Below are 17,093 nucleotides of genomic sequence, written 5' to 3'. Positions count from 1 at the left end.
CGTGGGAAGAAAGCAGGCACCAGTAGAGTCAGAGACTCTCCCTTGCTTCTCTCTGGCCCGCTCCAGCAGCTGCCCCGCCTGAGTCAGGGCATCTCCACCAAGGTGAGCTGGGGCATTAGGGAGCCTACCAGCCGCTTGAACTCAACGACCGTCGCTCCCTTCAGCCTGGGAAGGTGCAAGAGAAGGAGGCAGGGCCCGGCGCTGGTTGGCAGGTGGAGGAGAATCGGGGTGAGGGGGCGTTGGCTGGGTTTAAAACTCCCTATAAAGGGCCTGGTTTAGGGGCTGCCCTTTGTGGGCTGGTGGTTAGCAGCGGCCGCGGCTCCCCATGGCGAACCAGTCCCAGTGCCTGGAGGACGCGCCCGGCCGCTGGCCCCGCGGGGAGCCGAGCTCGCCCGAGCTCTACAGCGAGGCGCAGCGGCTGGCGCTGGAGGAGCTGGTGGCGGGCGGCCGCGCCGCTTTCCGCGCTTTCCTGCGCCGGGAGCAGGTGCCCGGCTTCCTCTCGGAGCCCGAGATCCAGGCCGTCCTCCAGGCGGCCGCGCCGCCGGCCGGGGCCGAGACCGGGGCGGCCGAGCCCTCGCTCAGCGCCTCGCTGGACTGCTCCTCGCTCACCTACTTCCCCGAGCAGTCGGACGTGGAGCCGCCCGTGCTGGAGCTGGGCTGGCCGGCCTTCTCCAGCGGCTCGTACCGCGGCCTCACCCGCGTGGAGGCGCTTTTCCAGCCCAGCTTCGGGGAGACCATCTACAGCTGCAAGGAGGCGGTGCGCAGGCAGATCCGCTCGGCCAGGGAGGTGAGTCCCCAGCCCGGCCTCTGCGCCCCCTTCCTGCCCGCGCCGCCTGCTTCGGGAACCGCGTCCCTTGGCCTGGGAAACCCGCGGGCTGCTGCGCTGCACAGCGCTCCTCTGTACCTGGGGAACTTGGAGCCTGGAAGCTGGTGTTGCACTAAAGACCCCCTGGTTTTGGTCACCTAATCTCTGGCCAGCTAGGATTAAATTCTGAAACCTGCAACTTTGCATTATTATTTATTGCATTTTTTTAAAAATCACGACTTTGCTCTTGCAAAAACTTGTGACAGTCATGGTTGTGGTGACCTTTCCTCTCTGGACAGGCCATCACTACAATCCTGCAGGAGAATGAAGGAAGGGAGAAGCTCCTCAGGGCAGGGATCCTGTCTGCTTTGTGATAAAATCTTTCCTACTTTAGAAACTAGTCTTTCGGCAATGTATGTGTTATATGCAGAATAAATGACAGTGTAGTGTGCTTATGGACACTCCTTGGTCTCGGTTAGTTCATGTGCGACTTTGGCAATTACTCATAACGTGGTCATCCCAAAACACATGCTTGTAGCACCTTAGTATCACACCATCACACAGTGTGTCTTTTAAATAAAACCTGATAACTTGCGTCTAACCCACAATAGGTGCTCTGTACATACTAAACCTGGGGATCACTCATGCCACCTCTCGGATGGAATATAGCAGCCTTCTGCCTTGTAGTCATAGAATCATAGAATATTATGGTTGGAAGGGACCTCAGGAGGTCATCTAGTCCAACCCCCTGCTCAAAGCAGGACCAACATCAACTAAATCATCCCAGCCAGGGCTTTGTCAAGCCAGGCCCTAAAAACCTCTAAGGATGGAGATTCCACCACCTCCCTAGGTAACCCATTCCAGTGCTTCATCACCCTCCTAGTGAAATAGTGTTTCCTAATAGTCAACCTAGACCTCCCACACTGCAACTTGAGACCATTACTTCTTGTTCTGTCATCTGCCACCACTGAGAACAGCCTAGGTCCATCCTTTTTGGAACCCCCCTTCAGGTAGTTGAAGCTGCTATCAAATCCCCCCTCACTCTTCTCTTCTGCAGACTAAATAACCCCAGTTCCCTCAGCCTCTCCTCGTAAGTCACGTGCCCCAGCCCCCTAATCATTTTCGTTGCCCTCCGCTGGACTCTCTTCAGTTTGTTCACATCCCTTCTGTAGTGGGGGACCAAAACTAGACACAATACTCCAGGTGTGGCCTCACCAGTGCCGAATAGAGGGGAATAATCACTTCCCTCGATCTGCTGGCAATGCTCCTATTAATACAGCCCAATATGCCATTGTCCTTCTTGGTAACAAGGGCACACTGTTGACTCGTATCCAGCTTCTTGTCCGCTGTAATCCCCAGGTCCTTTTCTGTAGAACTGCTGCTTAGCTAGTCAGTCCCCAGCCGGTAGCAGTGCATGGGATTCTTCCTTCCTAAGTGCAGGACTCTGCACTTGTCTTTGTTGAACCTCATCAGATTTCTTTTGGCCCAAACCTTCAATTAGTCTAGGTCACTCTGGACCCTATCCCTACCCTCCAGCATATCTACCTCTCCCCCCAGTTTAGTGTCATCTGCGAACTTACTGAGGGTGCAATTCATCCCATCATCCAGATCATTAATAAAGATATTGAACAAAACCGGCCCCAGGACAGACCCCTGGGGCACTCTGCTTAATGCCGGCTATCAACTAGATATCGAGCCGTTGATCACTACCCGTTGAGCCCGACAATCTAGCCAACTTTCTATCCACCTTATAGTCCATTCATCCTATCCATACTTCTTTAACTTGCTGGCAAGAATACCGTGGGAGACTGTATCAAAAGCTTTGCTAAAGTCAAGATATATCACATCCACCACTTCCCCATATCCACAGAGCCAGTTATCTCATCATAGAAGGCAATCGGGTTTGTCAGGCATGACTTGCCCTTGGTGAATCCATGTTGACTGTTCCTGATCACCTTCCTCTCCTCCAAGTGCTTCAGACTGGATTCCTTGAGGACCTGCTCCATGATTTTGCTGGGGACTGAAGTGAGGCTGACTTAGGTTAGTCCCACTTAAGTTTTTCAGAAGAGAACTGAAGAACATCTCTACTTAGATTTTATCCCTATGATATCAGCTATGAAGGCAGAGTGTAATTATCCAAGCTGGATCTTGGTCAGGCCATCTAGACTAATAATGCTTCCTTTGTTCAAAACGTCGTGGGATCCCTAATGACTAGGGCTGTCAATTAATCACAGTTAACTCATGCGATTAACTCAAAAATATTAATCATGAATAATTGCAGTTTTAATCACATTGTTAAACAATAGAATACCAATTGAAGTTGATTAAATATTTTTGATTTTTTTCTACATTTTCAAATATATTTATTTTAAATACAACACAGAATACAGTGTAAAGTGCTCACTTTATATTATTTTGATTACAAATATTTTCACTGTAAAAATTATAAAAAAAGAGAATAGTATTTTTCAATTCACCTCATACAAGCACCATAATGCAATCTCTTTATTGTGAAAGTGCAATTTACAAATATATTTTTTGTTTGGTTGTTACATAACTGCACTCAAAAACAAAACAATGTGAAACTTTAGAGCCTATAAGTCCACTCAGTCCTACTTCTTGTTCAGCCAATCGCTAAGACATACAAGATTGTTTACATTTTCGGGAGATAATGCTGCCTGCTTATTTATAATCTCACCTGAAAGAGAGAACAGGCGTTCACATGACACTTTTGTAGCCGGCATTACAAGGTATTTACATGACAGATATACTAAACATTCATATGCCCCTTCATGCTTCGTTCACCATTCCAGAGGAGATGCTTCCATGCTCGTGACACTCGTTTAAAAAAAATGCATTAATTAAATTCTGACTGAGCTCGCTGGGGCGAGAATAGTATGTCTCCTGCTGTTTTACCTGCATTCTGCAATATATTTCATGTTATAGCAGTCTCAAATGATGAACCAGCATATGTTGTTCATTTTAAGAACACTTTCATTGCAGATTTGACAAAACGCAAAGAAGGTACAATATGAGATTTCTACAGATAGCAACAGCACTCAACCCAAGGTTTAAGGATCTGAAGTGCCTTCCAAAATCTGAGCGGGACAAGGTGTGGAGCATGCTTTCAGAAGTCTTAAAAGAGCAACATTCCGATGCGGAAACTACATAACTTGAACCACGGAAAAAAGAAAATCAACCTTCTGCTGGTGGCATCTGACTCAGATGATGAAAGTGAATATGTGTCGGTCTGCACTGCTTTGGATTGTTATCGAGCAGAACTCATCATCAGCATGGACGCATGTCCTCTGGAATGATGGCTGAAGCATGAAGAGACATATGAATCTTTAGCTTATCTGACACATAAATATCTTGCGATGCCGGCTACAACAATGCCATGCGAATGCCTGTTCTCACTTTCAGGTGACATTGTGAACAAGAAGCAGGCAGCATTATCTCCTGCAAATGTAAACAAACTTGTTTGTCTGAGTGACTGGCTGAACAAGAAGTAGGATTCCGTGGACTTGTAGTCTCTAAAGTTTTACATTTTTATTTTTAATGCAGTTATTTTTTGTACATAATTCCATGTTTGTAAGTTCAACTTTCACGAAAAAGAGATTGCACTATAGTACTTGTATAAGGTGAATTGAAAATTATTTTGTTTTTTACAGCACAAATATTTGTAATCAAAAATAAAGTGAGCACTGTACTCTGTTGTTATAATTGAAATCAATTATAGTTGAAAATGTAGAAAACATCCAAAAATATGTAAATAAATGGTATTCTATTATTGTGTGATTAATCACAATTAATTTTTTAATCATGCGATTAATTGTGATTAATTTTTTTAATCACTTGACAGCCCTACTAATGACAATATGGTGAGGATCCTCAGCATTTCTTCTAATCTAAAGAAATGATAGTAAAGGGGAAACCAATTCACATCAGTGAAGATATTTGCTGCAATGAGAAGTTCCTTTTCCTTGCATACTCAAACCCTTTGCAGATAATACTGGTGAAGTCAGTGATCCTTTCCAAGTTTTGGGACTCAAGCAATCCTTCTCTTCAAGCAATACATTTGCAGGAAGAGGACACAATCCCACAATCTCTGATTTAGAATGTGTCTATCAAAATGGCTTGCATTTGTGTTGCATCTCCAACTTGGGGTACTTCAGTGTAAGAAACTTCAAGCTAAGAATTAACCATCTTGCCAAAGTTCTGTTTTGGACCGGATATTTACTCCCCGTTCCCATATCCCAGTTTATTATGTGGCTGAATGGTATTAAAGGTCAACTATTTGATTACGGAAGGCTGGTGGTGAAACACTTATCTTTTTTTTTAAAAAAAAAGTTTCTAAGTAAGCTTCTTACTAGCCCACTCATCTGGTATTGGAGAGCAGTCTGTGGTCTCTGACTGCCCTGGTGGGTCTTGGGATCAATTTAGAGGTGGGGGAAATGAAGGAACCTTAAGACCTGTGTGGCTTAACCTTGAGGGTGAAGTCATTCAATACAAAAGAGGGAACATAGAATACAAATATAATCAAACAGTGAGCCAGCTGCTGCTGAGCAAATGACAAACGGAGATAATGTTCCCTGATAAGCGATGATTCAGTACTTGATTTTTAATGTATATAAGATTCCTCATCCTGAGTAACTTATCCATTGGCAGAAAGGACTGACAGCCAACAATCTCTCTTTCCCAATTCACTTACCTGCCTTCAGCTATTTAATTATGTCGTTTGCACCCTATGAACCAAAGAGATGTAGCCCCTATTCACAGACTCTCTAGTTCCTGCTATTGTAATTCCAGGTGTACAAAAGGAAACCATGTGGATGGAGTAGCAAAGAATCTTAGATGTATGCATTTCTTTGTATGTATTATCAAATGGTAAGTATCAAAGACAGAATAAATACTCTAAGAAGCAGGCTCCCATCATCCTAAGAGTTCAATATCTGTTTTTCCATTGTACTGTATATGACTTTGTGGAAGCGATGATATGCAAAGATTGATTACAATGGGTATCCATATACCTTAGGTGTACTGTGAAGCAACATATTTGACACCTAATATAGAGGTATAGTACACGTGCAATACCCATGTATTTTTCCCTTTGAAGTGTTGTTAGCTTAACCTAAACTCATTCCCTTACCCTTTCATCCCTCAGTATCATGGTGTCCTCTCTCACCTCTGATACAGAGCAATATAAAAAGCCTTCCCACTGTAGAGCCTGCACATGCTGCTCTGGTTCAGCCAGGGATTTGTCTGTCATCAACAAGTTGATTCAATAAGATATTACGCCATCCACCTTGTCTCTCTAATATCCAGGGGCTGATGCGGCTACAGCATTGCATATCTAAATTATCCAGTATTTGAGACACTTATGGAATGCTGCTAAGAATGACAGAACATGTTGACCATGCCATAATGAAATAACACTTAAAAAAAAGTAGCAAGGAAAATGGAAACTTGTCTAGGGAATATAGTATCAATAAAAGGAAATCAACCAGGGAACTACTTAATTTGGAAGCTAAATTGATTCACACGCCCCTCTGCCCTTTCTAAATCTTCCCTGGGGTGCTGAGAAAAATAAGATATAGGTCACAAGATTTTCTTGAACTAATGGTTTCTTCTGTATTTTTTTTCAGGTTATTGCTGTGGTTATGGATACTTTCACAGACATTGATATCTTCAAAGACCTTCAGGAAGCCTGTAGCAAGCGGAAAGTTAGCGTGTACATCCTTTTAGATCGTGCTTCATTTCCCCACTTTCTGAAAATGTGCAGAAATCTAGGAGTTGATCATGAGCAGGAGAAGGTAGGCACTGTGATACTTATAGCAAGAAACAATTGGTTATTGGCCCTGTTGCAACCATAACATTTGAGTTTTCAGAAGAAATATGATTTGTGTAGCTCTTGCTCTTTTTTGTAAGTTTTAACTGATCTTGAAAAAGAAGGCATTAACTGCACAAACGATGATGTCTTTAGAGGTGCACTAACACCCATGTATTACACTGAAGTGATTGTTTTGTCTTTAACACTTGTTATGGGATTGCTGAAAGCACTGCAGACACCCTTTTCTTTGTTTAAATATCTTAGCTTGAACCTTCATTTTCTGGCCATCTCATAAAGTAAATTGATTTTCCTTAGAATGGGAATCTTTCTGATGAATGTCTTAATGTTTCTGGCCCAGATGATTAAAGTTCTCTTCCTTCCTCTAGGAAATCTGTTGAAAGAGAGGTTCTCTTCCCACAAACATAAATTATTTAAAGGGGGAGGAGACTCGTACTGTGTAAACACATAATCCACTATATTTTAGTCACTCTTTTGTACGGACACAAAGGAGGGTTCAGTTCAGTTTAGTCCATTTTTTATTCCCTTAAGGACAAATACGTTGAGTGGTCTTGTTAGCCCAACGGCATCAAGACTCACTGCTTTACAAAGAGGGAGACTAAATTCTAGTTCAAATTTTGACTTAATGTTTTGCTCCCTAAGCCACAAGAACCCCTTAGAATGGTCATTTGACTCCTTAGGAGAGTGAATCTTATGCCACTCAGCAACATCCTGTGTTAGCTGATCAGCAGTGGTCTTCGGACACTCTTTTATCGTTAACGTTTGTAAGTTTCCCTCTTAGGTAGAATCATTTTCTTTTGATATGTCAAAACTTAAATAAGGGTGGTTTTTCCCCCCCCCCCCTTTCAAACAGCTGATGAGAGTTCGAACTATATCAGGAAACACCTATTGCACAAGGTCAGGAGTCAAAATTGTGGGGAGGGTCCAAGAAAAGTTTATCTTGGTTGACGGCATAAGAGTGACAACAGGTTCCTACAGGCAAGTACCCTATTTCTTTTCATGTCCTTGTCTCCTATGACTTCTTTGGATTGTGGGGTGAAGGGTAACAGTACAAAACTGATTTTCTTGTGACCTGTTGATCGTATGTGATGTTTGCACTAAAAATTATGTTGCTAACTATCCGTAGTACAGTAACAATCTAGTTTCTTGTATTGAAAGGGAACATGTATTGGCACTATTTCAACCTTTGTGTGGGTGTATTATTTATTGTAATAAATTAACATCATTGTGAATGTTCTCATTATTAAGTTTCACATGGACTGATGGGAAACTAAGCAGCAGTAACATCTTGATTCTGTCGGGCCCAGCAGTTGCACGCTTTGACCTGGAATTCCGGATCCTTTTTGCACGGTCAAAGCCCATCAACCCCAAACTGTCATCCGGTTGCAAGAAGAGTGGAATGTTTGATCAGCTGCTCAGGAGAACAAAGGCTTCCAGTGACTGGATGAAGGAAAACTTCTTGAGAATGGAGTTTTTCTACCTTAGAGCATTTATAGAAAACATGAGAAAGAAACAGAGCTTCTTGATTGCCTCCAGGGAGGCAAAGTGTGAGTCAAATATCATAATGCAGGCATCTCCACCGTTGACTGAGAAGAATGTCTCTGCAGTCATGAGGCCACGTTGGAGCATAGAGAGGTAAGCACTGTCCACTCAACTTGAAAGATGAGAAGAGCCCACTGTGCCCATATCCAATGCTTCCTTGCAAACCAATGTTGTAATGGTAGCCACTGGAAAACAAATCTCAAATTGAGAGAAGGCAATACTCAAACAGTGGTTCTTCTGAAGACTACTACAACTCAGGCCAGCAAACATAAGACTGTATTGTTGTCTCTGCCTCCTAGGTGATAATATGTGGATATTATCACCAGCATGTGGATAACTCTTGTTAACTTCTTCTAGTTTTCAGTCATTCTGCTGCACTTTCACATCCTCTACTAGATCAGTATCCTCATAACTCAATGGGTCTGGTTGTTCTAAAGACTCTTGCTACGGAAAAGAACACTGCTTAAAGAGCTCCTTCTGAAAAATAAATGGGGGGGGGGGGAGGGCACTCTTCTGCTCTGAAATCAGGTCCAAGCTCAAACTTGTGTTTGGCAACCTCTCCAGCTAGGGACATTTGACTGAAAAATGACATGGATAGCCAAACGATAACATATAACCTCAACCAGATGGAAAAAGATAGATGTTAGCCTACTGGGCCTCAGACATCACACCCTTTCTTCAAATGAATGGCTGCAGCTAGGTGGAGCAAGTTAGTGCATCAGCTGCTTTTAAGCACTGTTGTTTGCAGTGTTGTTGTGGCCATGTTGGTCCCAGTATATTAGACAGACAAGATGGGTGAGGGAATATCTTTTATTGGACCAACTTCTGTTGGTGAAAGAGAGACGTTTACACAGAGCACTGTTGTGGTTCTTCCTATGCAAGTTATTACACAATGCACAGTGAAGTACTTGAAGCATTAAAACATAAAAGTGCCTTAATTTGCTATTTGAGTTTCGCACATTATTTTAAATGTACACTATCCTTTTTGTTTTGTAATAAAGTATGGATAAGGTTGCAAAAAGATTTTTTATAATCTTTTTTAGATATTCATTTCTCTAGAATACTTTTTTTTTTTCCTACACTGAAGCTTTCCCTATTTGCTTTTGCAGAACCAAATGAAGGCCTATTTCGTTATATCATTGTACATTCACCATACCTGGCCTGACAGACACAGGAGCTGTTGCTTTCAGCCTACTCCTGAATTTTATGAGAGGTTTTGAAACGCAAGGAAGAATTCCCCCCTTCCCCCCTCACTGCACACATTTCCCCCAAAATCAAAAAAGCTCACCTTAACCTAGGCCAGGCAAATCATCTGTGCAAAAAAAAAAAAATCAAATATCCTGCCATTTTAAGGTCTTCATACAAATTCAAAGCTCTCATTTAAAACAAATCTAATCTTTTCTGTTGCAAAAATAGTAATTTCAACATATATTCTTGCCCTGTGGTCTCATTAATCCAGCCCTGCAGAAAGTTCTCTTCACTCAAACAATGGCAGCTGCAGTAAAGTAGGAACATACTCTTAACCCACTTCATTCATTGAGGCCTTGATTCAGCAGAGCATTCAGGCATGGGTGTGAGTGCTTCACTGAGTCTGGGCCTGAGGTGTGAATATCTAAACCTAACTGAAGAGTTATGTATGTTATTAAGCATAGCAATTAAAAACAAAAAATACACAAAACTGGGGGCAACCCTATAATTGTTGCATTAAGGCTGTTTTAATTCAGGAAAAATTTAATATTCTAGATTTACATTAATTTGCACTTCATATAGCCTGTTATACATTATAAACAAGAAAAAGTCTGTTATGTCCAATAAAGATAACATAATTAATCTTCTGCATTTATTGTAACTGAAACTTAATTTGCCTAATCTAAGAACATTCAGTGTCCATGATGGTTTTTTTTTTAATCCTTGTGTGCTAGTATCCTAAGTATGGGTTTGTCCTTTGCTATGATATGTATCTCTTCAATGCAATAATCCTCTTAATGCCACTTTTGTGATGTGTGCAGAATGTTCCTGTCAGGCTAACTTACTCTTTCAGAATTTGTAAGTGTCTTGCATATTTGTGTGTTCAAAATTGATGGTGGACTTTTCTCTTGAATGAGCTTTTTCTCCTCTTTTATGCAAAGGATTCTAAGTTTACTGTAACAGTGTTTCCTGTATGGGCTATTGTTGCTGTGACTGAAAAAAAGCAATATTTATATAATAACTGTTTTTAATAATAGTGGGAGATCTTTTGTATTATTTGTAATTTCAAAATGTATCCAAATAAACAGCCAGGATTTTAAGATTACATCTCTTATTACAATCAAGGACATAATTTTTCTCTAAAAGAATTTGCCAAACAACCATCGGATTATAATAAAAATTAATTGAAAGACCATATTAATCAGGTAAGGTATAAACATATCACTTACGATTAATTACAACAGTCATAGTGCTGCTCTGTCACATTATTTATGTACACGAAAAAGAGTGCTAGAGATTAAGAAGCAAGTGAAATGTGGCTGGGGATTTTGTGGTTCTGTGAGTTTTTCACCCTCTTTGTCAAAGATTTAATAAAGCATCAGGGTAATTGAACTTAATTGTCTGGTGATTCTTTTCCCAAACCATCAGCTGCCTGGTATAAAGTGCAATGACTTTGATGCATATATCCTTGTGGTAGGGAAGAAACTTGACTTGGTTGTAATGAATATAATCGGGATTCCTTATTGAAGCTGTTGGACAAAGATCCTGTGGCTCTCCTTAGGTCGAGCCACCACCTCAAATCCAGCCTGTGCTGCCTTGTCTTATCGTAGAGCAGAGGTTCTCAAACTTAATTGCACCACACCCTCCTCTGACAAAGCCCAAGCCTGACCACCCGGGGTGGAGGGGAGCAAAGCCAAAGCTCAAGGGCTTCAGCCCCAGGCAGGGAGCCTGTAACCTGAGCCCCGCTGCCCACGGCTTCAGTCCCTGGGCTTCGGTCCCGGGCGGTGGGACTCGGGCTTTGGCCCCGGGCCCCAGCAAATCTAAGCCAACCCTGGCGACCCCATTAAAATGGAGTCACAACCCACTTTGGGGTCCTGACCTACAGTTTGAGAACCGCTGTGATAGAGGGTTTTCTTAAGGCTTGGCTAGGACTAATGAGTCATGCAAGGGATTATGGCTTGCATCATACTTTTGTTTGTTTTTTTCTTCTGTGAATTTAAGGAAACTTTTCACAAGTCAAGCTTTGGGCATGTGCCTTAAACTGGGCCTTGAGCAGCCCTATCCATCCTGTTGTGCTTCGGTTTCTCCTGTGCTGGTGCTGCCTAAAGTTACATCTGGTCTGTTTGCCAGTCACTGGATGTAGCTTCCAATGCTGTCCATAATACAAATGGTCACAGCAGCAGCCAGTTTGCTATTGCTTCCCTGCCTTTTTACCTTGCACTGCTGAATTCATTTTTAAGACCTAACAGATGAGATCAAACATAAGGAACAATGTTGACTATTAGTCTTGACTAGAAAAATGATCAAATTTAGGTAGGGCTTAGCTAATATATGGTAGCTAAGGTGAATCTAAACTCAATCTCTTTTCCTAGTTGGCCAGGTGAAGTGAAATCTTGCACTCGGTGCGGTGGCATTTTCTACGCTTGTCCGCAATGTGATAACTTTTGAATGTTGCATTTGATCAACTCCAAAATTTCAGGGACTGTTGCAGGTATCAGTGGGCAGAACCCTATTGCTTTGGATGAAAATAAAAAAAAACAGCAGGGAGAAATGGGGGGTGCACAGATCATCTGGTTAGCAGATTAAGCAACTTCAAGCACTGACTGTGTCTATAGATCAAATAACCAGCTGAAGGCAGCCTTCCAGCATAGCAATACCCCAATCTCAGCTCTGCTGCTGTTCCTAGTACAGTTTAAATATACTGACACCCTGAATTACTTATTTCCCAGAGAGAAAGAAAAAGAATGGGTTGGAGGTGGGGGGCTGGAGCGTACATACACAGTCCTTGGCATGGGCAGGGATTCCTGGCATGGGGGCGCATGGAACCGCAAGGGAAGGGGGAATGAGGGATACAGAATCACTAGCAGGAGGAGGAAGAATGAAGAACTCGGATATGGTATGTAGAACACACAGCCCCTGGCACGGAGGGCACACAGAGATCCTGCATAGGAGGGATGGGGAATAGGGAGGCACACTAAGCCCTTGCCATGGTGAGGAAGGCGGAACGGTGAGCATGGGGAGAATGCGGACACAGTGCCCTATGCCTGGGGGCTGGGGGAACTATGAGTATACAGAGCTGCTGGTGTGGGAGAAAGATAGGGGGGACAGACAGAGACGCTGGCTAGAAGGGAAGGGGGACATGGAGACCCTGGCATGAGGGAAGGGATGAAGGGGTTGAAGAGAGTCTCTACAACAGAGCGGGAGGGGAGGATGGCACACACAGAACTTGTGGCTGGGACGAGAGAAATGCAAGGACCCTCGAGTGTGTGCAAAGTGCTCAGCCTAGGGAAACAACAAAGTGCGCAACCCTCTAGTTATGAGTGTCATGATGCATGGTATTGTTCTTAAAGCTCCAGCTCCTAGGAGCAAATTCTTAGGTGTGAATATGAGATTCTTTTTTTTCTTAATGAATGTTTCTAGCCCACCTGGTTATAGAGGAAATCTTGGAAACATTATCGAAGTGCACCCTAAAGGCTCAGGCCAGAGCTATGCATAAAACTTTTGCCAATATAGTAATACCAGGTGGGGGGTGGAGGGCTGATTTTTATGACATTTTTATACCTGCAAAAGCCCTAGTGTAACTTGTTTTGCTGGGGGAATCGGTATAAGCTATACTAGCAAAAAAACTCTTTTGCAAGTATAAACTATGCCTACACTAAATGGCTTTGCCAGTGTAGCTATACTGGTATAAAAACACATACAACCCTTTTTTAGTCTAGACTACAGTCAGATCTACACTTGGATCTGGTCTATATGAGAAAGTATTACTAGCATAATGGTTGGTTGGAGTGTGAAAACAATCACACTGGTAACCGACATAGCTATGCTGGCAAAAGCCCTAATGTTGATGCAACCGTACTGGCAAAAATGTTCTTTTGCTGCCATAGCTTAGTTTTGGTTTAAGTTATACTGGCAAAAGACCTGTATAAACTGCATCTGAACGAGGGGGATTTGTTGATATAGTTCTACTGTCATAGCATACCTGTAAAGCACTCCTAGTGTGGACTCAGTATATACTGGCAAATCTGCACTTTGCATGGATCGCTTATTTCAGCCCCTCCCTCTGAAATAAACTATACAATCAAAAGCACAATTTTGCCAAAATAACTGCGTCTACCCTAGGTGCTATTGCTGGCACAGCTATGTTGGTCAGAGATCACACCCCGTGCCTGATATAGCTGTGAAAGCAAAACTCTATAGTGCAGACCTAGTCTAGATCTGAGAAATCAGCAGACAAATAAACAGAATCCAGGACATAGCATCTGTTTAAAATGTAATGATTTTTTTAAACCACACATGATATTCTGGGGGCTCAGGACTGGGGACCTGGCAGTATGGGAATGTTTTGTCATGGGGTCTCTGAATACAGCATTGGCCTCTGTGCCCCCTCTATTAATAAGTTTGAAAGAAACTGATTTAGATTAGAGAGAGAGAGAGAGAGGGCTAATATCAATGTTCACTTTAAAGCTTTTTTCTTTTATTGTTTTAAATTTTCACAGTTATGGGAAATTGTTGTGGGTGGGTGGGTCACACAATAATTATTTAATGGCAGTTGGCACTGAGATGCAAAAACTTAAAGCTTCATAACTGTTATACAAACAGCCAGCATCACACATCAAAATCTATCAGGCGAACACAATAGAGAGTTCGAACTATATCAGGAAACACCTATTGCACAAGGTCAGGAGTCAAAATTGTGGGGAGGGTCCAAGAAAAGTTTATCTTGGTTGACGGCATAAGAGTGACAACAGGTTCCTACAGGCAAGTACCCTATTTCTTTTCATGTCCTTGTCTCCTATGACTTCTTTGGATTGTGGGGTGAAGGGTAACAGTACAAAACTGATTTTCTTGTGACCTGTTGATCGTATGTGATGTTTGCACTAAAAATTATGTTGCTAACTATCCGTAGTACAGTAACAATCTAGTTTCTTGTATTGAAAGGGAACATGTATTGGCACTATTTCAACCTTTGTGTGGGTGTATTATTTATTGTAATAAATTAACATCATTGTGAATGTTCTCATTATTAAGTTTCACATGGACTGATGGGAAACTAAGCAGCAGTAACATCTTGATTCTGTCGGGCCCAGCAGTTGCACGCTTTGACCTGGAATTCCGGATCCTTTTTGCACGGTCAAAGCCCATCAACCCCAAACTGTCATCCGGTTGCAAGAAGAGTGGAATGTTTGATCAGCTGCTCAGGAGAACAAAGGCTTCCAGTGACTGGATGAAGGAAAACTTCTTGAGAATGGAGTTTTTCTACCTTAGAGCATTTATAGAAAACATGAGAAAGAAACAGAGCTTCTTGATTGCCTCCAGGGAGGCAAAGTGTGAGTCAAATATCATAATGCAGGCATCTCCACCGTTGACTGAGAAGAATGTCTCTGCAGTCATGAGGCCACGTTGGAGCATAGAGAGGTAAGCACTGTCCACTCAACTTGAAAGATGAGAAGAGCCCACTGTGCCCATATCCAATGCTTCCTTGCAAACCAATGTTGTAATGGTAGCCACTGGAAAACAAATCTCAAATTGAGAGAAGGCAATACTCAAACAGTGGTTCTTCTGAAGACTACTACAACTCAGGCCAGCAAACATAAGACTGTATTGTTGTCTCTGCCTCCTAGGTGATAATATGTGGATATTATCACCAGCATGTGGATAACTCTTGTTAACTTCTTCTAGTTTTCAGTCATTCTGCTGCACTTTCACATCCTCTACTAGATCAGTATCCTCATAACTCAATGGGTCTGGTTGTTCTAAAGACTCTTGCTACGGAAAAGAACACTGCTTAAAGAGCTCCTTCTGAAAAATAAATGGGGGGGGGGGGGAGGGCACTCTTCTGCTCTGAAATCAGGTCCAAGCTCAAACTTGTGTTTGGCAACCTCTCCAGCTAGGGACATTTGACTGAAAAATGACATGGATAGCCAAACGATAACATATAACCTCAACCAGATGGAAAAAGATAGATGTTAGCCTACTGGGCCTCAGACATCACACCCTTTCTTCAAATGAATGGCTGCAGCTAGGTGGAGCAAGTTAGTGCATCAGCTGCTTTTAAGCACTGTTGTTTGCAGTGTTGTTGTGGCCATGTTGGTCCCAGTATATTAGACAGACAAGATGGGTGAGGGAATATCTTTTATTGGACCAACTTCTGTTGGTGAAAGAGAGACGTTTACACAGAGCACTGTTGTGGTTCTTCCTATGCAAGTTATTACACAATGCACAGTGAAGTACTTGAAGCATTAAAACATAAAAGTGCCTTAATTTGCTATTTGAGTTTCGCACATTATTTTAAATGTACACTATCCTTTTTGTTTTGTAATAAAGTATGGATAAGGTTGCAAAAAGATTTTTTATAATCTTTTTTAGATATTCATTTCTCTAGAATACTTTTTTTTTTTCCTACACTGAAGCTTTCCCTATTTGCTTTTGCAGAACCAAATGAAGGCCTATTTCGTTATATCATTGTACATTCACCATACCTGGCCTGACAGACACAGGAGCTGTTGCTTTCAGCCTACTCCTGAATTTTATGAGAGGTTTTGAAACGCAAGGAAGAATTCCCCCCTTCCCCCCTCACTGCACACATTTCCCCCAAAATCAAAAAAGCTCACCTTAACCTAGGCCAGGCAAATCATCTGTGCAAAAAAAAAAAAATCAAATATCCTGCCATTTTAAGGTCTTCATACAAATTCAAAGCTCTCATTTAAAACAAATCTAATCTTTTCTGTTGCAAAAATAGTAATTTCAACATATATTCTTGCCCTGTGGTCTCATTAATCCAGCCCTGCAGAAAGTTCTCTTCACTCAAACAATGGCAGCTGCAGTAAAGTAGGAACATACTCTTAACCCACTTCATTCATTGAGGCCTTGATTCAGCAGAGCATTCAGGCATGGGTGTGAGTGCTTCACTGAGTCTGGGCCTGAGGTGTGAATATCTAAACCTAACTGAAGAGTTATGTATGTTATTAAGCATAGCAATTAAAAACAAAAAATACACAAAACTGGGGGCAACCCTATAATTGTTGCATTAAGGCTGTTTTAATTCAGGAAAAATTTAATATTCTAGATTTACATTAATTTGCACTTCATATAGCCTGTTATACATTATAAACAAGAAAAAGTCTGTTATGTCCAATAAAGATAACATAATTAATCTTCTGCATTTATTGTAACTGAAACTTAATTTGCCTAATCTAAGAACATTCAGTGTCCATGATGGTTTTTTTTTTAATCCTTGTGTGCTAGTATCCTAAGTATGGGTTTGTCCTTTGCTATGATATGTATCTCTTCAATGCAATAATCCTCTTAATGCCACTTTTGTGATGTGTGCAGAATGTTCCTGTCAGGCTAACTTACTCTTTCAGAATTTGTAAGTGTCTTGCATATTTGTGTGTTCAAAATTGATGGTGGACTTTTCTCTTGAATGAGCTTTTTCTCCTCTTTTATGCAAAGGATTCTAAGTTTACTGTAACAGTGTTTCCTGTATGGGCTATTGTTGCTGTGACTGAAAAAAAGCAATATTTATATAATAACTGTTTTTAATAATAGTGGGAGATCTTTTGTATTATTTGTAATTTCAAAATGTATCCAAATAAACAGCCAGGATTTTAAGATTACATCTCTTATTACAATCAAGGACATAATTTTTCTCTAAAAGAATTTGCCAAACAACCATCGGATTATAATAAAAATTAATTGAAAGACCAT

At 41.7% G+C, this 17,093-nt stretch overlaps 1 protein-coding gene across 1 annotated transcript; it reads left to right on the top strand.

Annotated features, from left to right (window-relative positions):
• Positions 1–325: 325 nt before the first annotated feature.
• On the top strand, positions 326–15,011 carry LOC144273803 (protein FAM83D-A-like). Its single transcript, XM_077832507.1, has 6 exons — positions 326–787; positions 6,451–6,618; positions 7,507–7,631; positions 7,902–8,288; positions 14,415–14,801; positions 14,891–15,011. Exons 1-6 carry the CDS (start codon positions 326–328, stop codon positions 15,009–15,011), a joined length of 1,650 nt encoding a protein of 549 aa, XP_077688633.1.
• The last annotated feature ends 2,082 nt before the right edge of the window (positions 15,012–17,093 follow it).

This window comes from Eretmochelys imbricata, chromosome 13 (genome assembly GCF_965152235.1).
Source record: "Eretmochelys imbricata isolate rEreImb1 chromosome 13, rEreImb1.hap1, whole genome shotgun sequence".
Taxonomy (NCBI): Eukaryota; Metazoa; Chordata; order Testudines; family Cheloniidae; genus Eretmochelys; species Eretmochelys imbricata.
This window is presented reverse-complemented; position numbering and strand designations above follow the sequence as displayed.

Bases quoted from the DNA above. Each gene is read 5' to 3' on its own strand.
- LOC144273803 (XM_077832507.1), top strand. From the start codon at position 326: ATGGCGAACCAGTCCCAGTGCCTGGAGGACGCGCCCGGCCGCTGGCCC. The intron at 6,619-7,506 runs GTAGGCACTGTG...CCTTTCAAACAG, and splicing joins TTGATCATGAGCAGGAGAAG to CTGATGAGAGTTCGAACTAT. The intron at 14,802-14,890 runs GTAAGCACTGTC...TTGTAATGGTAG, and splicing joins CCACGTTGGAGCATAGAGAG to CCACTGGAAAACAAATCTCA.